This window comes from Vanessa atalanta, chromosome 15 (assembly GCF_905147765.1).
Source record: "Vanessa atalanta chromosome 15, ilVanAtal1.2, whole genome shotgun sequence".
In the NCBI taxonomy this organism is placed as follows: Eukaryota; Metazoa; Arthropoda; class Insecta; order Lepidoptera; family Nymphalidae; genus Vanessa; species Vanessa atalanta.
Genome location: NC_061885.1, coordinates 3,968,963 through 3,993,461, shown reverse-complemented (window position 1 = coordinate 3,993,461; position 24,499 = coordinate 3,968,963). Strand labels below are relative to the sequence as shown.

Sequence of the window (24,499 nt, the reverse complement as noted above, 5' to 3'; positions counted from 1 at the left end):
AACTTAATTATGGACAAAAGTCTATTTTTAGTGTCGATCACAAATGTTCTGACATATATGTGTATATATGTCAGAACCTAAAATCAAAGAATTACAACAACTGTCTGTGGATATAGAAATTTAACAATAGAAATATATATGTAATTTATACAATATAATACTCAGAAATAATACAGCTTTCTAAAAATGTTTTTTTTTTTTTAAATTAGATCATTAGTTCCGCTGATTACCTTTCCAAATTGTACCTCTTTATATTATTAGTATATTATTACGTCATACATCCAGAAAGTTCCAATTCCGAAACGTACCAACGATATTTTATGTATCGCAATTTTATTTCGTTCAGTAGCAATTAACCGGGCATCTAGTTCAAGTTACCCCGCTCTTAAAAGTCATTTCGTAACAAAATTGTTATGTTTTTCTGCGATATTTTATATTACTTCATACGGACATTTAAATTTTATGGTAGAGATGATACGATGAATAATTAAAAATTATTAGTATGTCGTTTTATAAAATACATTCTCGTAAATTAAAAAACTCTATTCTAGAAAATATGTAATCAAAATTTATCCGTATAGTAATTACAGTTATTACTCATTATAATTTATTTTGAATATAACCTTATTTAAAAACATATTATCTTAAAGTAAAGTTATTGATGATGTCCTCGAGGCTGATTTGCTGCCTCAAGAGAGCACTAGTGTATGCACAAACAAAAATGCTCTACTTATCCCCTGACTCTCATAACAAGTTGCCACACGACCGACAAGATAAATGAGAGACTTGCTTATATTTAGAAAAATCTAGAAAGATACGCAATATTTTTTTAAAGTCCGACCTAGAGATTTCATTCAAGACCTAGATATCTGCAGTCTTAAAAGCTACACTAGACCAATCCATCCACTAGACCATATCTGGTGGATGATGACTATATTTCATTTATTTCATATTAATCCACTGGGAGATCCATTTCGAAATTTGAGATGTTTGGGTACACTTTTTACCTGGAATTTTATATGCCAATAATATTAATAACTTCTCTCTCTATGTATTAAAACTGAAGTTACTAAATGACTGACAAACTATAAAACATAAATGCTATCTAAAGGCGAAGCCATTACTGGTAATAATATTTATATAATTTGTAAAGAAACATCAACAACCGATATTTGGTTAATTTCATTTTGTAGTTTGGTTTCTCGCATTTTTATATGTTTTTCAAATTCATTTCTACAAACGAACGAAGTAAAAATATATATAAAAATTTTATTATTCAAGTGAAATAAGCAAAAATTTCCTTTCGAATACATTTATCCAATGTCCTAACTGATGTACGACATTTCTATAAAATGATTATTAATTTAAATTTTATTTTGGTGTGGTCAAACTAGTGAACCAGGTTGCCTAGCTACCGATCAAGGTGCAATCGATTCGTCTAGACTCTAGACCTAGCTGGACTTGTTACAGTTATAGGCACAAACTAACCACTTATATTTTTTGCAAGTTTTTATTTAATTACATGAATAAGTAAGTGTGGGTCAAATGTGGGTGTTGGTCACACCGTGTTGCCAATTGAGTTTGGAACCAATACTACCAACCAATTGGGCTGATATTTGTTTCACACTTGGTTTTTTTTTATTAACTTAATACTTCGCTGTATTAATTATATGAAAATAGTTAATACTGCTAGTCTTTTGGAAAAAAAAAATCAGTGTGCACTGTTTTTTGCTTAGTAATATTTAAATTAAATGAAATCGTATTTTTATATGAAATGCTATAAATGAAATATAATATACATATGTACTATTATTATTTAAATTATTCTGTGAGATAGGAGTGATAAAAAAGCGTTAACCCTAACCGAAGATTGATTTTAATTATTATCTAATTAGTTACACTAACGTTTTGGCGGCTTATACAAAAAAAAAAATATAAATGTCTTTTTAAAACTTTCTGCTTGAAAAATCGACTCAAATAGATTCTCAAAATATCTATTTTCTGTGTCATAACAATCGTATCGCATGGGAATGCTAATCTGAATAACAAAATACCTTAAGAGTCAATGTCAAAATCGTAAGGTGATAATTGTTATAAAAATAATTGTACGATACGTCATGAACTTGTAAGTCGGACTATTCTACTAACAAATGGTCACTTTATCGCAATCCATTCGAAACGTATTCGCTGCCGTTTAGTAGTATAACTACAGGCTTAAGGGACATAACATTTTAGTTCCCGAGGTTGGTGACGCATTGGTGATGTAAGATATGGTGAATTTTTCTTACAGCGCCATTGTCTATGGGCGGTAGTAACCACTTACCATCAGGTGACCTATTTGCTCGTCCGCCTACCGACATGATAAAAAAAAGTATTCTTCTTCTGCTAACGCAATGATATTTTTACGGTTCAGTCAAACTTAGATAGGAATAGTATCGAAAACATATCGTATTCATTATAAATTTGTAGATTTGTTCCGCAGCTACTATTCAGCTTTGTGTTTAGTGGAATTTGTTTCGGGATCGAATCGGGAACGTATCATGCCCATTATAAATAACTATACAATATTAACAGCCTGTAAAATTCCCACTTCTTTACTAAGGCCTCCTCTCCCTCCGAGGAGAGGGTTTAGAACATATTCACGGTTGGTAGTTTCACGTGTGGCAGAATTTCTTTGAAATTATACCCATGCAGGTTTCCTCACAATGTTTTCCTTCACTGGGCCATCTCGGCTCTATCAAATAACTTTAAGAATGGTAAACGATAACAAAAGCTGCTGTTAAAATGTCAGTTCAACAAATATAGCCTTTGTCTGATAGTTATTACTAATTATAATATTTATAATTTATAGCATGAAAATTATATGTATAATAAATTATTATAAATGCTCATTACAAGCGTATCATTTTAATTTGATCTGTATCAACGCTTAAAGTTAAGGGAGTCACACTAAAATATGTCAGGATAATTCTTATTAGGTTAGACTCACATAATCGAGGCACTTAAGTCAATTAAATTAAAAAAAAAAAAGTTACTCATCGACAAGTATAAATATATTCACTAACGATGTTTATATGTGTAGATGAAATGTCAAAGCTGAGAACGCGTCGAAAAAAATTGTGGCTAACAGTGACACCCATACCAAGTTAATAAAGTTGGCACATTTTTTAGTTCTTTTGTAGTGCGACACTCTGTCTCGATATATAAATTTAAGTATAACTCTAATTTGTAATTTTTGGTGCCTTTACTCTTATCATCTCACCTTGTAGGTACGAGCGTCACTCACGGATACTAATTCACGGCGATATTAATTTTTAATGGAGGGGTGCGCCTACTAGAATGAATTGATCTATACTTTATACCTCCAACTAATATTATTTATTGACGGTTGTCAAACATAATATTATAAGTTAGTTGTCACATATCACCGAAATGTAAGAAACGGCCAGTTGTATGTTTTAATTAAAAATTAAACCAATTTATTTTTATTCTATATATTTTGTTCCGAATCAAAATATAAAAAAAAAATAATCAATAAAAGATCCGTGCGGTTTTTTATTTCTGTAGCGATACATCGAAATACTTAAATATCTATGTATAAAATTATATATATTATTACTCAAACACTTTTTGTACGTATGTGTACATTATATTTCATAATAAGTTTAACGAAAGGTTAAGGTCTTAGGCATGGAATCCCCAATTAAAAACAAACAAGTTCGCTTAGTTTTTTATCATTCAAGCAAATATCATCGGTTATAAATGACGACAGGTTAAATAATAACTCGAAGGTTAATATGAGGAAATTGTTGGTGTCTTCAATATAATTCAGGAAGCACTTTAGATTTGAATGATTAATTTGGTAGGCTTTGTTATTTTATTGGTACTTATATAGAATATAGAATTAATACATGATTTCAATTAAATAAAACCAATGAGGTTGCATTTACGCGGAGCATATAATTTATATCCTACTTATTATTAATGTACAGAAGACTCGTAATAAGAATTGAGAGCGGTAGTGCGATTCTGTAAGAATTCACTTCGTACCTCCATCGTAAATCTTGACAACGAACTTACGGTAATATGCCATTTTAATACGAGTATCCTATAAATTTTGTATCATCATCATCATGCTCCTGCCCTTATTCCAATTTTACTTGGGGTCGGCGCAGCGTGTCTTCTTCTTCCATACTTCTTATACAAACTTCGTCCACAAATAACATTCTTTCTAACCATATCGTCTTTCACACAATCCATCCATCGTTTCTTGGGTCGTCCCCTACCTATATATCGATTAGAATCAATGTCGCTTATTACGAGTACGTTGTGACATTTCACACGCATGTTCTATGGATAGTTTCGAGATTGTTCTTGCTGACTACCTCTACTGTTTTTGACGTAACATTTGATTATTAATGACCTTAGATGTCGTCTAGCGGGTATTTAGTTAAAAACAACAAAAAAACTACTTATCAAAAACTATTTATATTATATTTATATTCTATTATAAAAAAAATACGAAAATAAATATATTTTAATTATTGATGAATGCCGTTATTATATTAATTTGTATCAAGAAAAATGGTTAGGTATTTTTATAAATGTTTATGTTTGCCTTTATATTTGCCTTCTTTCAGAGTATGCTATAGCCTATATTACTGGACTTTTACGATTACTGCGTCTCTCTTAAGTATCTTAAAGTAAACGTTACTTTAAGATACGACGTACTTTAAGTATAAGGTGTTGCAGTTTGTATATACAACATTCTTAACAATCAAACTGATGAAATATGATTTTCGAAACTGGCTACCAGCATTACATTTAGTTCAACGTGACGATCCAAACGTGCTTTTATGAGTCCATTTGAATAAAGAATATTTTGATTTTTGATTGACTGAAAACAAATTATCGAAACCAGTTCGGTAATTCCTGATCCTGAGATTAGCGCGTTCAACCATATCACATCATACATTTTTTTTATTTTCGTACTTTAGTTTATTATTTAAATATCTAAAACTAACTTGAAAGGAAGCGTTACAACTTTCACTATCACTTCGACCTTCTAAATACACTTATTAACATGCAGTTGACAGCTGACATGTCTTTTTATGATACTTGAATGAAATTCAAAATTCTTACTTACTAATCCACCCTTCACTTCTAATTTTGTTGTCCCCTTAATATGTTTTATTTTGTTTCAATTGGCATTTATTCACTGTCTTCTAAGTTTACATTACCACGTTATCATAAAACTCTTAACGTTACTAATTTTCAGTAGACTAAAATTTGAACCCGCGATGTCCGGTTAATACCCACGTATTTTATCTATTGAAGCACCGACTCTTGAATTTGTAAGAAGGTTGTTTAAATTTAAATAAAATAAAATCAAAATACTCTTTATTGTACACTATCAAATACATACATAAGTTACATTCTAGAAAGATGCACACAGGCGGCTATCGCTTATCGCTACAGCGATCCCATCCAAGCAACCTTAAAAACCTTTAAATTTGAATATACATTTCAATATTTTTTTATATTTGCTACTACTATGTTTCGTAATGAAATATAATTTTCATAAATTATATATTTTAGTAAAATATGATGTTATTGACCCTGGTACTTTTAGTGTTAGGTCTTTAAAACTGATTATAATAATACGATTAATAATATTAACATACCTGTGCTATTATTTATGAATTTATAATATATATATTTATATATTTAGTTTCCCCGCACGGTTGCGCCCGCGTGTGTAGTGGGGGCAGATGTAGGTATGTCCTTATGCCCCTTATTAACCCTGACAACGAGTATGCAAAATTTCATGATGATCGGACATCGGTTGAGTAGTTCAGACGCGAAACATTGTACAAACACATTAGCATTTATTACAGTTAGGATTAGTTAGGAGAGTGTCGGTGACGAAATTTTTTATAATATCCATTTCATTATAAAATTTAGATTTATTTTATCTTTTTAGTTCGTCTTTAATATCCTTTGTAGTTTGGGTTCGTTAACGTTGTTTGACGGATATATATGGTCAATAAAATTATATTAATTATGATCTAGTTTAACCTCTTTACGAGTATATCTAATAACTAATAACAGTGTAACTAATATTAAAATAATATAGTTTAAACAGTATTTAATTAATTGTAAAAATCAGGCTTAACATTTTTTTGATCTAACTATAACAAGCATTATATTGCAAGAGAATACAAAATGAAGTTTCCACTTTGCTAAATCTCATCACTCATAAAGCAAGTAGGAATATTACTTGTTCTTTATTCCGTAAGTTAGCACGTCTTTTATCCTCTGGACAGACAAATTGCTCTGAATACTAAGCTTTTAGTTCTAAATTCAAGTAAAAATCAGAGACAAAAGTGGAATAAAAAAAATAGTACCTCTGTGTCGAATTTATAGAGGGATTATTATTTTTATTATTTTTCTATAACGATAGAACTTTCTTCTAAATATCGTTTATTATTAGATATCGTTTTAAAATTAATAGATTAATAATCTAATATTTTAGTTTTGGCACAAAAAATAATAATTCGTAATTTTTTTTTTATTTTAAGAATATGGACGAGGCTATATGGAGTACTACGTTTGCATTTCATAAGAGCTAAAGAAACATCCCTATATAGTTCAGTCCATTCGCGAGGTTTATAGACGGATTAAATATGAAATATAAAAGTTTCAGGCTACATTCTCAATACGATTAAAACCTCGTTACTGAGATAAATTATTTCAGTTTAAAATCAAAATAAGTTTCGAGAATTTAAATCTAAGCACTACAAACATAATGTTCATATTCCCTTGTTTATAATTGTTCATGAAGGTCAATTGACATTGCAATATAAACCACACTAATATAATGTCATTGCAAAGTCCTTGACATGCGATACTGAATGGAAACGAACTCGATACGTATATGCGGTGACCCGACCGATTTATATGATTTCGCATTATGATGTAGATTTGACAGTATTTGCTTGATTATTGACTGCTTCGTTTAGATTAGTATTCGACCTAATTATAAAATGTTGCTATCTCCGAAAATTGTAGAGTGATATGTATAATATCAAAGTGTTCTTCAACAGTAATAACCGATTTCGAATTTAAAAAAATAACTTTAACAAAAATTGATTGAATGCTGAAACACAAAAAATAAATTACGTACAAGTAACTGGTAATTAGACCTGTTTATAAGGTGTCAGTTTTAAACACATAGATGTAATACAGTAAGACAATAACTGCAAAGTTTGGAGTACAAAAATGAAACACTTCAAGCTTCCTCTCTTCCCTATTAAGCGTCAATCGATTCGCAGGCTCCAGCCGCCTCTAGTCAATAAATTGTTTGAGAAATAAATGTTTTAGTAGTAAATTGTTACTATTTTAAGTTCGCACTTTATCAGAAACAATAAATAAAATAGGACATATGATACGTGAAAAGTAATTATAGTCAAGCAATGACTTTATAAACCAATGTCTTAAAATACATTTGAAACGACACCTTTCTGGGACTTTCTCTTTTTCAACAATGATCTCTGAATAGTTTGGTCGGTTTTTTATTGAACTTCGGCTGAATGATTTATTCTTGGCGAGATATAATAAGATACGTCAAACAGAACTTTACGAAGCGTTGATACGATATAGCTTAGAAACCTCATGAAATCTGAATATTCATTGATGATCTTTGGGATTTTTTTTTTAATAACAATTATTTAAGCTTGTATTTTTAAATCAATACGTGTGAATTTATTACTATTTATTAATAAATAATTGGTAACAATCCTTGTTCGAGATGTCCTCTATTAAATTAGCCTCGATTGTCCCAATAATATATTTTCATTATATTCTCGGTTGTCCCAATAATATTTTTTCTCGTTTTCAATAAATACGCGACAGAAACCGCAGCAGCGAGTAGTTAACAATTATTATATCTGGTGGTTTCTGTCTTCATTGCATTGCGGCCGTCGAGACTGCGATCAATTAATTTTAGTCATGAATAATTTATAAACAGTTCTATTTAATACTATTCCATGCGTATACTAATCCCTTTTTAACGCGTTTTTATTAACATGTACGTAAAAATAAATGTAACCAAAATCTTGAAGTTAAATTCATGCCCACTTCCCAAGTTTTAAACAAATTGCATTGCACAGGTTCTGAGACGTAAATACATTTTTTTTTTACTGAATTGAAAAACAAGTTTTTTTTAAAAGAGAATATAAGGCGTTATTGCTATTTATTTAATTACAGCATATTTTATTATTTAATTAACATGTTCGAGTCGTTTAACGGACATAATTTACATTATACGTCTTTGTATGTCACTGGTTCTGGGTTCGATTTCCTTCCACTACATGCCAATTACTACTTACTTTGTATGTTAGCAGTATAGAACAGATAACACATAAATAAAATGATATTTACTCAATTTACTTTACTTTACCCACCATTTCAATTACAAATACAATTAAATTTCAAGCGTCAAATTCTTAATTTTAAATGATGGTAGGGTTGTAATTTTATATGGTGGTGGTGTAGGCCTTTGTGCAACTTGCAAGTACGTCTGATACTTGGTAGGTACCACCCACTCATCATATAAGTACTCTACCTCCAAGCAGCAAATATTGTGTTCCGGTTTGATTATAACTACCCGTTGTTATAAAGGGATATAACATCTTCACTTCCAATGTTGGCGGCGCATTAGCGATGTAAACGTAATGATAACAATTTCTTGAATGTCTATTGGCAGTGGTGACCACTTACCACCAGGTGCCCATATAAAAACAGAATGAAAATATATTCAGTCATCAAGCAATAACTTGCGCTTTTTATCATATAATAAACTTATGTTGAGTAATATTAAATGTCTGTGTTTTGGCCTTATATGTATTGTGAGTCCCAGATCAGTTTCTAATTTCATTTTTATTTCATTTTAAATAAATGCATATCATTATAGTCAGCTCGGAAGACACTAAGCTCGTGTCTACAATGGTCATTTGCACATCAAGTGTTACAAAACAGTGACCGTGACCTGGTATTTGGACTCTCATCACTAATCATTGCCCACATATTATGCAGTAAGGCTAACTTTCTACCGAATTAATAGCGTGAATTTGTACAACTTTAATAGATTAATCGTTCGTTATTAACTTACTCATTTCGTACGAACATAAGAATTGTCTTTTTAATGTTTAATATTGTCAAAAATACCGTTTAAGTTTTAAGTAGGGACTTGAGTTCGTAATCATTTTCCTTCTAAGCGGCTTGACCGAATTTGATGATTTTTTTTTTTGTTTCTTATCAAAAGTCAGACTCGGAAGTGGCTGACTGACTCGCTGTTGTCGACATTATTTTTTATTACTTAATTTTTGTATGTATTTCTTTTTTGATTTCACGCATCAAATTAAAATTTTAGTAATCTTATTATATAATTAAATATCTGCTTCTAAAATATATTAATAGGTTGTTAACCCCATAATATTTTAACACAATATTTTTTTTAATGACATTTTAATCCCTCATTGCCTAAAAAATATCACACAATTTTTTTTTTTATTCTACTCGTATGAGGTTATATGCATATTTACATATTGTTCTAAACTGTCGTGTTTTGTTTGTCGTTGACAGGCTCGTGAATCGTGACAACCGGTCGCAGTGAACAAACCGAGACAAGCCTAACCACGATGTTATGCAAATTATTTTTATAGCGTCAAGTACCGCTATATTTTTAGTGGAGTATAAGACTGTTACGGTCTGGTTGTAGGGCGACTTTCATACAAATAATAATTATATTATGTAAGTTAATCTTCACTTGGGCAATGATTGTCTTTTTACAAAACATTAAATGCTCTGATAAAGATGGCTGCAAACAGAGTTCTTCGAAATAGATTTCAATTTATGGTGACCTTACGAGATATATAATAAGCTAATATTAGTTAATTTATAATATATTACTAAAATATAATTTTGTATTTGTGTTTTCGACTTTTGTTTAGTTGAACCCGCTTATATCAGAAACTAAACGTCCGGTTTGCGATCCGTTTCTTTACGTTAAATAGTCCGTTTATCGAGGAAACTTATACTATGTTTTATAATTTAACGCTGCGATTTTAATCAGCGGTGTAGTTATCGTAAATTAATGTTAATCAATATAGTGCTCATAGTAAGAAAATATTGAAAATTAAAAATGATTAAAAATATATATATCTGTATGTATATATACTAGGTTATCCTGTACCGTAGATAAAATATTTATTTTAATGATATTAAACTTAAAATATTAAGTAATACGATAGAAATTTTAAAAATAATGTTTTAGAAATAAATATAACCGTTAAATATAAATATAGTTTATGAACAAAGCAATTAACGTTGATTAAATTATGCTGTCGTGGTTCAATTAAAATTAACAATCACTAAATGATTTAATCATAACCGTTATAACCTTACTACTGATGCCGAATTGAAATCTTCTATAATGTTAAAGAATCGATTATATCGGAACACAATGGATTATTTTATAATCGATAGTAATTTTCAAACAAAAAAATATGATTAGTTTAAAGAGAAACAATAGGCTATTCGACAATGAGAAAAATAAAGTGTCAATGATTGTAATCAGTATATATTACGAGCTTAAAAATGGTTATTTACTAATGAAAGTTGAAAATAATAATTATTTATTCAAAAATCCATAAATAAAAATGTATTTTTTTACGTTTGTCACGTGATACAAAACGCTTCTGATTGGTCGGGTTTAATATGACGTCACTTGCTTGTTAACCTCGTTTGCCTACTGTATGTGGATTACGTGTGCCACAGATTACAATACAGGCAAGTAACGCCACCGACCCCATTGCAGCGCCAAATTGTCAAAGTAGCGTTTTCGCGCGCTATATAAATATGGAATTTTTAATTTAATATTTTTCAGCAAATATGTACTAGAATAAAAGACCCAGTAAAAACTTTTACTGGGTCCCTAACCTCTACTAAATAATATCAAATGGATTTTAAAAACCAGTCAAATAGCCTATTAATGCTTATGAGTATCGAATCAGTCACCTGTTTTCTTTCATCTGTCATCATGTTATCTATTAATTCTGGAACTATTAGCGATATATACCTATACAGATATATACATAATATTTTATTTAGTAACGATTGATTCTAATAGCAACTTCATTAAACATTAATAGAATTATTAAACAGCTATATATATTCTTCTAAATAATACTCTAAATTTATATTAAACAAATAATAGATTTTGGGTATACGAAGTGCGCAAAACAAATCTATGGAAATTAGTCATTTCTTTGCACTAAAAATATACAGTTCTCGGTATTAAAAAAACGGTATAACGTTATATAATTAAACATGATGTATCTCTAACCACAAGTATGTATTTGATAAAATATTTTTTCGTAACTCGTTCAGTGCGCAATGCTACATTGATTTTAAAATAAAGGCAAGCCCACGCTTAAATTGTATTGCGTACATCTTTGATGCTTAATCTTTGTGTAAGCATCTTGTGTTAAGCGTTATAGCAACTTAGTGTAATTAGCTTAATCCTTTAAACAACAATGCAACAGTTGACTATGCCTGTTTAATATCATAATTATTCCCATTAAATAAGTACAGAGGAGTATTTATAAATGTTAGAAGCTCAAGATACAATAAAATTATATAGCAAGTCCGAATATTTAGAGGTTTCAATCAGATTGAAAAGTTTAATAACAGTCAGCTCTTATAATTAAAAATTATAAATAATTAAAAAAAAAGTTTTTATGGCGAATTCTCAACCTACACGGCAAAATTTTAAAATTACTGGCGACGATCAAACTGATTGTAACGAAAGGTTTTTAAATTTAGAAGATCGATCTAGAAAAAATCCCTAGGCAGACGACTAAAACGTTATGATTTTATACTTTTTACAGACAAAGACGACATGATGGAAAACGAGAAAAACGACAAGGCTGCAGACGAGCAGATATTCTCAGTCTTTTTTTCTCCCTCAACAGTTTTTATATTTTTCACGTAACTATCAATGATTTTATTTTTTCATTTAAAAATATGAAATTTCGAAATTTATGGTAAAATAAAAATGACTTTTGGGACTTAATTTCAAGCTTTTCCACATTTCTGGTCGTTTGCGAGAAACTGAATATTTGCATTCATATGGTAATAATATACATATACCCACGACAATATCTTGTTATTGGTAGTAGTGTTTAATTTGACCATCAATAAGTATGTGTAGGTAATGCTTCTTTATTGAATAAAGGAATTTGAGTTTGAGTTTATAATGCGTTACACCTATACTAATAAAGAATAAAAAATATAATTATGTTTTATATTTTTTATGTTTTATAACAGATTAATAGGTATTATATTGTCATGTTTGTAAATATATAGACTTTAACCACACGGGATTTTTTTCATTTTAAATCGCCACCTCCATTTCTCATCAAATTAAAAATAATATATTTCCAAGCAAGTTTTTTGCTAATCATTACGAAAGTATAAACTTTCAATAATGCATAAAAACGTAAAAAGTGACGTGTGACAACACGTTTCCTTTTTTAAACAATTACTCATTAGTCGATATGCATATTTAAAAGTAACATTCTATTTAAATTCTTGGTGTGGTTGCTTGACGAGAAAATATTATGCAGTAAAAAAAACATGACCGGATCAAAAACTCGTAAACGTAATTCTCTAAATTTAAGTCTTTGCTTATTTCTATAAAAAAAAAACAAAGATGACACATTATTGGATAGAAAATATTTGATTACCAATGGTTAAAAAATATAATAAATGTTAAGGATAAAATATGAAAAAATGTTATTTTTTTAATTTATCATAAAATAAAATATATCAGATGTTGAAAAAAACAACGACAATATATTATTAAAATAACTTGAACATGGATTAATACAAAATATCCTGTAGATTTTGATTACCTTTTACATTTAAAATTAAAAAAAAATAAAAAGCCCAAGGTTAAAATAGCATTCACTTAAACGTCTTTTTCTTTATATCCAGAAGGACAAACTTTAGGTATCAAGTCAATGAATTTTTCGGAATTAAGCCACAGACAATTTTACTATTTGCTCATGGGTAAACAAAAGGAATCATCACGTTCACGACTAGTGAAAAATAACGTGAGTGCTCACACAAAGTAAGCGTGTAAGGCTTCAATTAAAACCATTTGTTGATATTTGTTTGCCAGAGTTTAAACTTGCAAACAACAAGACAGCGTTTCAGCCACTGAGGCAGCTTGGCTCAAAGGTTGGTAAATAATATTTTTGTTCATAATATATATTTTTTACAACGCGTACATTTAAAATAGCCATAAATAATTTTGTTGATTTATCTCTAAATTTATTATACAAATTGTTAGCTTGTTTTTTCGATTAATTTTTCAATAAGTAGGTATAGTCAATTTAATTTTAAAACGTGATCGAGCATTCCATATTATCTTTTATTAATATTTTATCGATTTTTCTTTGAAAAATTTTACCTTAGTTTAAATTTTATGATACAAAACTCAATTAAAAAAAAAACTGATAGTAGATTTCTAAAAAGGTGACCGCTTCGATTTGTTATTTTTTGTTAAGCTTTGGTTTTGCTTTAATGATGTAACTAAACAAGTTTAACGATTACAGAGATGGGTATTTTTATAAATACTTTATATTATAACATACATATTATTAATAAAACAAAACTTATTTCAATCAATAAACAGAAATATCCATTAGTAACATATTTATCAATGACAGATACTAACGCGGATTTACCTGCTAAAATAGGAAAATATAATATAAAAAAGTATGTAAATAATTTTTAATACAATAATTTATAGTCTGGAAAAATAACAAATAAGAAAATCGAGATTTGCAAAAACATTACCTATGTTTTTGCCAATCTCGAACAAAACGTCGTGGAATTGTTCTTAGCGCTAGAAAATAAAATCCCAATTAACCCATGGTTAAATATTAATTATATTATTTAAAAAAAAAAATATAGAATGGAGATGAAAAGATTTGACCGTTATTTTAAGGCAAATTTTAGTCAATTAAAATTAAAAAATAGAAAACAACTTTATTTTAAATCATCGCTACGCTATGCCTTAACAAAAAAATTAAAATAAGTATTATAATAACTGAACAGCCGGAAAAATTTAAATGAATTTTTTGTTACAGACATATCTGTACCAGACATTAACTCGTTTTCGAGAGAGAAATCACTTTCAGTTGTGTCACTAAAAGTAAAAGTGATATTGGCCAGCAGCGATTCGAAACATAATAATAATATGCGTTCATGTGCATAATAACCGCCATGAATTACATAATATTAAATTAATTCATGATGATTTCTTCAAGCACCTGTTTCTGTGTTTCATTTAAATTTCTCTGTTGCTTTTTATTTAAGAATTTTAGTATTACAAATAAGAAACAATTAAATTAAGTATAAGTAAATGAATCTTAGTAACTACTTTAAGTACTTTTTAACTACTACCCTTGCCTTTGAACTTTAGTTTACTAAAAAAAAATTGATTATGTTCGTATATCGATTTCAATAGTAAAAAGTTTACAACGATTTACACATTTAAGAATATATTTTTAAGTAAAATATTGGCGTTCATTTGTTAGTGCAACACTTCTCTACGTAACATATGAGTGAAACGCTTCTGTTGGAAAATGGATCATTTCTGTCACATATACCACTTGCTTTACATTTTATTTAAAAACAACAACTCAAGCCAAAATAAACTATTTATTCTAATTTTAAAAACATATATGGATACGAGTTATTTAACGGTGTTTCTTACCTTGGCTCAAAATAATATTAAATGTAGGTTGTTGACATCGGTTATGTTTAGGTTAACTGATGTCTTAAGATATTTTCCGAAATATTAATTAACATACAGCCTTAACATCTTTATTTTAACTGTGTTTATATCGGCTTTAAATTTAACAGCATACAATAAAAATTAATTAGATATTATATTATATTTTTTTCTGTTTTATATATATTTTCTATTTATATAGACTTGAAATTATTTTTAATACAATATAAATGAACTTACCGACGTCTCGCAGATTATTCGTTTGTTTTTGTGCATTGGCCAATAAAACTAAAGATACGACGATAAAAACACTGGGTACTCTATTTAAAAAAAACATCATCATTTTTTATTCACTTCTAAAATAATTTAAAAAAAGAAAGCTAGATAAGGTCAGGCCACTAGTTACGTTTGAAAGAAGTAAAAATATTAAATTTAAAAATGATTCTAATTTAGAAACTCGATTTCATTTTCACGTGCAAGCGGCCGCGTTCGAGAGGCGCGTGCGGTTCGGCCTTTGAAAAGTGTGGTTACTGAGAAGAGGCTGCGCCGGCGCAGGTGCGTGATCGCAGAGAAAGATCTTGTTGATGTTCGCTTTGTGAACAGGGTTAACGAGTGAGCAATGACCACTGGGGTTGCTTTATTTCATTGATATACATACCTATCATAGTCGATATAATATATGTAAATTACGTTTATACGAACGAATAGTTTTACAAAATTCGTAGTGTAGTATAGTTTGTTAATAAAAATTAGTTCTCTTGGTGGTTCTGGTGCTAATCTAAAAAGGTTAAGTTTTAAAGTTTATTCATCGCTAACCGTTGTATCAAATAGGAATTAATAATAAAACAAATATAATTAAAAAAACTACTCAAGGCTTGACCATATATTTTTCCTTATTAATTATACAACTTTGGACCTATTGACATATGTTTAATACTTTGATTCCCAGTAACTCAAATGTTTCCATAATAACTAATTAGAATAGCAATAAATATAATACATTTAAATGTCCATTTGTGTGAGAAATCAGGAATTCCGAATGAAAAGTCATAATTACACCACTGAGTAAGTTCTCAGTGGATAAGGCCATAATTATACCACTCTTTCGCTTCTCATTTTACTCCCTAAGTAATGGTTAGTATTGTAACACTATATTTTAGTAAAAGTCCGTAATTTTTCCGTAAATAATAAGTAGTTCAAGTTCTATACAAACTAAACATATACTTTAAGCAGATTTTAGCAATGAAACTACTCATATCTAATGCCAATGTTTAGTTGACTGTATTATTTAGTTTTACTCGAATTTACTTACAATCTATCGTTTTAATTATGTTATTGTCTGGCGTATGGGAAAATGGCCCACCTATTAGGTGGTCACCATTACCCTTAAGAGATATTAACCATTCCGTAAAACACCAATGTGCCACGAACCTTGTAAACTATGAAGTTAAGTCCCTTGTGCCTATAGTTACACTGACTCACATTTTTTCATCCTGAAATAGTTCAGCGATTACGCTGACTGTACCTGCTAAATTACTACTCAATGATAAACTGCAAATTTATATTAAATTATGTTAGGTAGACATATAAACAGCAACAACACGATGATGACACTTAACATTGATTTATATGCTCGTGTATTTTTCGATGTGCTTCTCGGCCACGTGGATCTTTCTTGTTACATTTCTGATAAAAACTTTGACCGCGCCAGCTGCACTTCTGTTATACTGGAAACGTATCTGGAACTCATCAAATAACGTTATAGCGAACTCATAATACAAGTAAAGAGGGATCGGTGGAGGTACAATTACATGTGACTAAAATGTTTGTATCTGATAACGTGTCATCAATATTTGAGCAAATGGTATTACTACGGAATTCTACTATTAATCACTGTGTACATATTACAAATGTCTTCTTTGATTGAGACGCCTGTGGTTTTATACTAAGCTATAACACTTCTTAGTGAAATCTTCCGAAGTAAGCACGTATTGATTATTTATTTAATATAAGGAATAATTGGGGATGGTTTCACTAAAACAATTAACGATAACATACATTCATATTATGTTATTAAATAAATATATTATCTTCTTATTATTTCACTATGTATGTTTGTTTGAAAGTTGTCAATGTTTTGGGCTAAATATTTAATTCTTTATAATGACGATTGTAAAGTGCTTAAGGAAGAGCTGTAGTTCGACGAAGTTAATTTCCATATTCAATTCATTGCATTTTTTTATTAGTTCTCTATATGTGCTAAACATACAGGTATACATTAAATGTCTTTTTTTACACAAATACTAGCGATAGTTGATTGCTATTTCATTCGTATCGGCTTGCGCGTAAAATTTATTAAATAATTACATTATTTGTAGCCCTGTCAGTGTAGATGTTATCAATGAGATATATGAGAAGTTATATGTTTTTATTTACGCCAGGAACTTTGTTGTATTCGGGATAAAGATTGACCTGTAGAAAATTAAGTGTACTTATATATAAACACATACCTTTAAAATAATCTTATAAAAATAACAAAAAAATATGATTGGAATAAATTTGAATAAAAACTCATCATTACATCGATTTAGAAAGTTATCATTTTCATTTTTAATCTGATACATTATAATAACATTTTCGTCATAGCCGAAATAGCTCAGTTGGGAGAGCGTTAGACTGAAGATCTAAAGGTCCCCGGTTCAATCCCGGGTTTCGGCAGTATAGTTTTTTGTAACTTTTTATATCACTAATTTATATAATAATTGTTATTTAAAATTATTTCATATTTTGTATTAACATTTTTAATGTACTTAAAGTTGTTTTTATTTATTTACGAGCAATTAAACAATCCGGATATATTAAAAAATAAAACACCAAATTTTTTTTTTTTGAAATAAGTGTAAATATACTTTGTCTAAAATAAATATATGAAATATAAAGTTTTTGAAGATTTTTAGAGTTCTAGTCAAAATTATATTTACCAAAGTTAGAAAATTTCGATACATAAATATCAATAACATTGAAATATAGCTTTTAATATCTATAATATTAAACATAATCATTTTATATATTATGTACATTCGCCCATACAACAATTGACAGTACTCCTAAATAGTTTTTGAGATTTATTCATAATATAAGTATTTTTATATTATTTCAGAGGGTTTTTGTTAAGCTTAGTCAGAATTTAAGGCTTCAATAAATACATCAGTTCTGCTTCTGGAAATAATACTAAATAATTTCTAATACTTTTAGAAATAAGTACGTGTATATAAGAATTTAAAACTAGCTAAACTAGACTAGCCGCAATTTCTTACGAATAGTATTTAAAATGTTTCAAAAAAATAATTTTTCATGTTACTTAATCGCTCACATATTTTAATATGTATAATATACATTCCCCAATATATAAAATATTTAATACATGTATTCTTATAAACTAATATATAGGTAAATGATTAGTTATTTTTTTATATTGGTAGCACTGTTGCTTTGAAAATGGCGTTTTATAAAAACAAACGTCAGTCGTCGACGACAAGTCAATGTCAGAGACCATTTGCAATATCGAAAATAAGTCTGCTCGTGTGTGGTATTTATTATAGGTTGCCAAATAATTATAACACCATAAAATGTCTGGTTTTACTGAAAACGCGTTGATACGTAAGTTACAAGATTTAAATTCAAGTCAACAAAGTATACAAACATTGTCTCTATGGCTTATTCATCATAGAAAACACCACGCCGCTATTGTTAAAACTTGGTTCAAAGAAATGCTAAAAGGTAAGCTTTATGTTTCTTTTTCCCGTGTCAACATAGTATACAAATCGTGAATACAATTTACAATAATTTCTTGTAACCAATAGTTTTCATTGCATTCGTCTAATAGGATTCGAATTTAGCTTTTTAAATTGTTTTGTTATTAAATAAAGGGCTATTATTCATTTGTAATATTTGTTTCATACCTTGAATCGTTTCTATGTCAGTCTATTATTCTTATCGCTGTGTTATATAAGCTTTACAATTGAAACATACGAAAGATAACCTAATTTTTTAAATTATATTGTAGCAAAAGATGGCAAGCAGTTAACATTCATGTACTTAGCTAACGATGTAATACAAAACAGTAAAAAGAAGGGGCCAGAATATGGAAAAGAGTTTGGTAATGTTCTCACGGAAGCCCTAAAACACATGGCTAAGACTGGTATCAACACTAAAACCAAGCATTCTCTTCATAGGATATTGAATATATGGGAAGAAAGAGGTGTATATGAACCAGAGAGAATAATAGAGTTTAAAATAATTGGTAAGTACTTACATCCTTACCTCGGAAGCCTCATTATTTTAACAGTATCTATAGAACTAACACTATGATTTAAGTAACTCATTATCTAATTTAGTTAATGAGTTACTTAAATTAAGTTAATTACAGTAACTCATTAGAGGCTTTGCTTGATTATGTCTACTATTAAAATAGTGGAAAATAGTAACTACTGAACTTCTTGCTGGTCCTATACTGTACTGTAATATTTAGTTTGAAAGTGCCTTTATGAGTCCATTCAGTGAATAATTTGATCTTCTTTAATGTTGAATAAAAAAAATCTTGAAATTTAATATATTTTTCCGAAGCATTTTGTTTTCACAATATGGTATACTTTTGTCTTCATATATAATTATTATTGTACTATTCTTAACTTGTGTTCCAGTTGACCCTAATGATGTAGAACTACGTAATGCAATTAAACGAAAAAAAACTGATATAGAAGTAAAAGAACCTGAGAAAAAGCCAAGACTTTCAGAAAAAGTTAAAGAGAAAAAAGAGAGACGAAAGAGTGAGTCCAAAACCAACTCAGATGGACTTAATGACACACATTCATCAGTCAGTCCAAATACTCCTCCCGGTGACCCACCGGAGCCCGAGGAACTAATAAAGGTATAAAAACTTTAATCTGAATATATATTAAAATCAATAATAACTATTATCCTTTGATATTTGTGATACCAATATTACAATATCAGTGGAAATAACTTAATATTATTTATTGATAACAAAAATAATTAATTAAATTATTTTATTTGCCAAGACTTTATGCACACACTTATAAGTTTTTTGTTAGCAGAATAAATAGTCTTTTTAAGCAACATCATTATTTTGGTCACATTTCTATTTTACATAATACATCCTTATGCTCTTATGGACACAAATGTAGTTGCTTGTGGCTTTGTTCACGTTTTAAGAGATTCGTGTTATAAAAACTCCAAATAAAAAGTTGTATGTTTACATTTCAAACAAATTTCATCAAATTTGGATCAGTATCTGTGAAACAGCAACAGAGAGTTACTTTCGCATTTATAATATTAGTATAGATTAGTGGTCTTTATTTCTGTTACTGAATTAATGGAAGTGTCCACTGTTCTTTAAATGAATTATAATAGATTCTCAAATTCAAATTCATAATATGAGATGACCCTATTTCGAAATTTGTCTTCATTTCCAAAGTAAATCTTAAATAACCCTGCAATATCATATTAAACTATTTAGTTATTTTTTCTCAAAACATAATATGCTCCATAGGGTCCTATCATTAGATAAATAACAAAGGAATGATTTTTATTTGACAAGTTTACATAGCTTTTTAAGTTGCATGCTTTTAATTTTGTCTAATAGAACTAAGACAGTTTTGCAACCCAAATGTTGAGATAGGCAATATATTTAAAAGACTTTGATAAATAAACTTTATTTTCAATAACAAGCTGTAAATAAAGTTTATTGGTATTTGCAATAACAGTTATAGATATTCTATTAAACAAGTATTGCCTGTGTTAGCAGAACCCAAAATACAGATATTACTTTTGTATGGTTACTCCGAATTTTGTATTACTTTTTAAAACCAAAATTATAAAATTCCAGGCCTTATTAGAGTTAGAGTCAAGTGCTTCAAGCGATGAGGCTGTAAGAGAGAGAATAGCATCACTGCCTCCAGAAGTATCCGAAGTGCAATTGTTATCTAAGTTAGAAGGTAAATGGTATACAAAGATATTCTGTTATTGTACACTCATTCACAGAACAATTAAAGAATATGTACCAAAATATACAGAAATAAATATTTATCAGACCTCATTGTTTCATTTTTCAATAAAACAAAAACTATACCTTATTTTTTTTTTCCTTAAATCTGGTTGTTTATTTGATTTTATTTTCAGACATTTAATATTTCAATATTGTATACATGAAATATATTTCATTCATAGTTTTATGATGATTTGCCAAATTTTATTTTATTCAAAGCTTTTTAAGAATTAATTACTCTAATCTATAATTTATTATATTTCATTTAATTTATCTTTATAGTTGTTTTGATTTTATTTATTTAGCTTAGCTTAGCTTATTATTAATTCAAATAAGCTGTAAAGCATTTTTTTACAACCATGCGTTTAAAATATACTCAACTCAATTTTTGGTTTTGTAGATTTTTTTTTTTTAAATATAGAATTACAATTTTGAAAACGTTCTATGTTATAATCAAAATAGTTTTATTTTATTTAATTGTATTATTTCTCTTATAGATAAAGAATCCGCTGTAAGTCTCAGTGCCGTTGTCAATTCAGCAGTGGAACTACTCGCTGAATACAACTTGAGGCTATCCGACGAATTGGAGAAACGAAGGAAGGTCGCGGCCATGTTGAGGGATTTCGAACAGGCTCAACGTGAACTCGCCAAGAAAGCTGAGGCTAAGCTCGAGGTTGGTATATCTATATAATATTAAAACACATAAGTTTTATTTGTTTTTCTGATCTATATAAACTATCTATATTAATACTTATCCCGTTGATATGGAATTTTCATATTACATAGTATAGTTTATGGATGGATTGTGTGAAAGACGATATGGCTAGATATAATGTTACTTGTGAGATGACGTCAGACAGAGACTTAAGGGCCCACCTAAGACATATCTGAACGTAGACTTGAATTAAATTAATAGAATGGGTTTGATTGATTGCAGGACTTGCAGAGCTGCAAACCATACGATCTGTTTAATTTAAAAAAGTTAGGGATTCTTTCGCATTATCGTCTAATTCTGATTTTGACTTGACTTAGCTGGGGGCCCCCTGAATCCACGGGGCCCTGGTCTGAAGCCCAAAAAGCTATATGGTAGATCGAGCCCTGTGCGCCGACCCTAAATAAAATTGGGATAAGGGTTGGACATATTAATATGAGGCACCTTCCGACATACAGCTTTTGTGTTTTAAATAATTTAATACTATGCTATGATCTCGGTACTTATTACTACGAATATTTTATAGATTTACTAGCTTACGTATGTTATAACATGCGTTTTAATGATTCGATCAACTGTTTTGATAAACTCATTGCGGCCGGCTGGCGCAAATCTGTGTAAACCCCGCCCCCCTTGTATCACTATTTCCATTACGTACAGTTCTTACAATTTTCGTCAAAACTTGGGTCCATTAAGCCAAAGGTTTGGCCACTATATATATATGCACTTACTATGAACAATGGAAATATGAAATTGATTTGGTGATAGGTGAGCTTGAGATTGTGAAATTTAATAATAAACTATTAAATTAAATTCGGTAAGATGAAATGAAAATTTATCAACTGACAACAAATAAATAGACTTTGACTCTAATTGATTCAAATAGAATCAATAAGGTTCAAAGTCCGAAATTGATTTTCTTACCAAATTAATGAAAATTGACACAGTTATCAATTGTTTTACTTATCTTCCATATAATATTTAATATAATCTACATTATAATTTATGTTATACCTACCTACCTACATATATATTTATTATCAAGCAGTTTTATAATATGGCAATATAAAAAATATCAATTTTGGAAATAATTAACTTTAAAACTAATAAATTTCAGGAATACAATATAAAACTCCAGAAGATTTACGAAGTTAAGGCTGAAGTGAAGTCTCACATAGATAACCTGCCTGACGTATCGAGATTGCCGGATGTGACAGGAGGCCTGGCGCCTCTCCCTTCCGCTGGAGACCTCTTCAGTATTTGAGAATTAGAGAATTTAATTATTTATAAAAGCAATAATTTTAGGCTGACTTTATGCATACAAATTGTATTGTTATAGCGTGACTAAAATAAAATAGTTATAGAGGGTTAACATTTGTCCTGTTGAACGAACGTAGTTACATATATGAGATAATAAATAAGTTTTAAAATTTAGCTGCATTATTAATAATCGTTAAGATTAAAAAAAGGCTTTATTTCTGAAGCAACTCTATTTCATACTTACGCGACGAAGTAAAATATGTTAACAATAACTTGGCTTAATATATAAACAAAGATTTAAAAGAGGGGAGGATAAGTTCAGAAACATTAACGTGGTGCCTTTGCCCAGCAGTGGGGTATTAACTGCAGTAACTTTGTAATTCATGATAAAAGACAAATATGATACAAAGACAAAGATAGGGCGTAATTTGATACAAATCAATATATTTGTGTTTGAAAATATCGAATTTACATCTCTACAATTCTACGATATCGAATATCTACAATTCAATTAAGCAATAATATTTTACACGTTTAAATGTGAACTATTTTTTTTTACAATTTATCCTTTAATTATTATATTTAATATGTTTGCTAATAGTCCTTTGCCAAAATGTAAAAAAAAAAATTGTCTATGATGTACGAATTTAAATTCATAGTTCGTATTTTTAAGAGGAAAGAAATATATGGTTTTCTGTTAATCTTAAAACATAGTATGCTTAGCTATATCTTAAAATCTCTTGCATTCGTCTCTATATAAATATAAAGACATATTTCACAGTAGAATTTTTTGGCCATAGTATCTAAACGTTATGTAGGAAGTTCTAGTCCTCCCTATTTTATTAGTCTCAATTATATTAATAAGAATTGCAAATTTAACATGACTAAAATATTTCACATAAAAAAGAAATACTTTGAGATGCTTTGGTCCAAATTTTTTTAATTAGTTACATAAGGAGCATTGACAATTATTGTCGCAGCGATTTTGAACTTCGCTTAATTGTCAATATACTAAGTAAAATATTGGTAACCTGGTAAATTAAATACATATGTAATACCAATGTTCTACTTGGTTGTAGAGCTATCTGCTATCAGAATAATAGATATATCTGGTTTATATATTTGGTGGTAAAGCTTCTTGTTAAAAAGGCATTATGGAAGGTTCATCTTATATTCTGCCACCAAGCAACAACACGTAATATTGTTCTATTCTGGGTCCTAGGGTGCGTGAACCAGTGTAACTACAGGAACAAGGGATATAACATCTTAGTTTTCTGGTTTGGTGGCGCATTTACGATATAAGGGGCTTAATATTTCTTACCGTGGCAACGTCTATGTCCATTCTTACAGCTTCTATACTATGGTGGTCACCACAAACCATCAGGCAACCAAATTTTAATATTTAAAAAAAATAATTAGAAAAGTTCTATACATTTTGGTCTATAAACGTAATCGACAAGCGGTTTGTTATTTTGTCTATGCTGTAGTAGTTGTTAGTAACTAGCTGCTGTCATATAAACTTTGCACAGCTTGTATTATCAGCCCTATCCGTATTTAATTTTAGCGCTCGCTGTTTGTTAGAAGTGTTTTTTTG

The 24,499-nt window shown here is 29.2% G+C and overlaps 1 protein-coding gene and 1 non-coding gene across 2 annotated transcripts; both read left to right on the top strand.

Annotated features, from left to right (window-relative positions):
• The first annotated feature begins 17,511 nt into the window (after positions 1–17,511).
• On the top strand, positions 17,512–17,584 carry Trnaf-gaa. Its single transcript has one exon. It is a non-coding gene; the product is annotated as a tRNA-Phe (tRNA).
• An 815-nt stretch (positions 17,585–18,399) lies between these two features.
• LOC125069445 (regulation of nuclear pre-mRNA domain-containing protein 1B) lies at positions 18,400–23,077 on the top strand. Its single transcript, XM_047678942.1, has 6 exons — positions 18,400–18,646; positions 18,933–19,169; positions 19,570–19,796; positions 20,775–20,883; positions 21,431–21,606; positions 22,763–23,077. Exons 1-6 carry the CDS (start codon positions 18,496–18,498, stop codon positions 22,907–22,909), a joined length of 1,047 nt encoding a protein of 348 aa, XP_047534898.1. The 5' UTR covers positions 18,400–18,495; the 3' UTR covers positions 22,910–23,077.
• Positions 23,078–24,499: the final 1,422 nt, after the last annotated feature.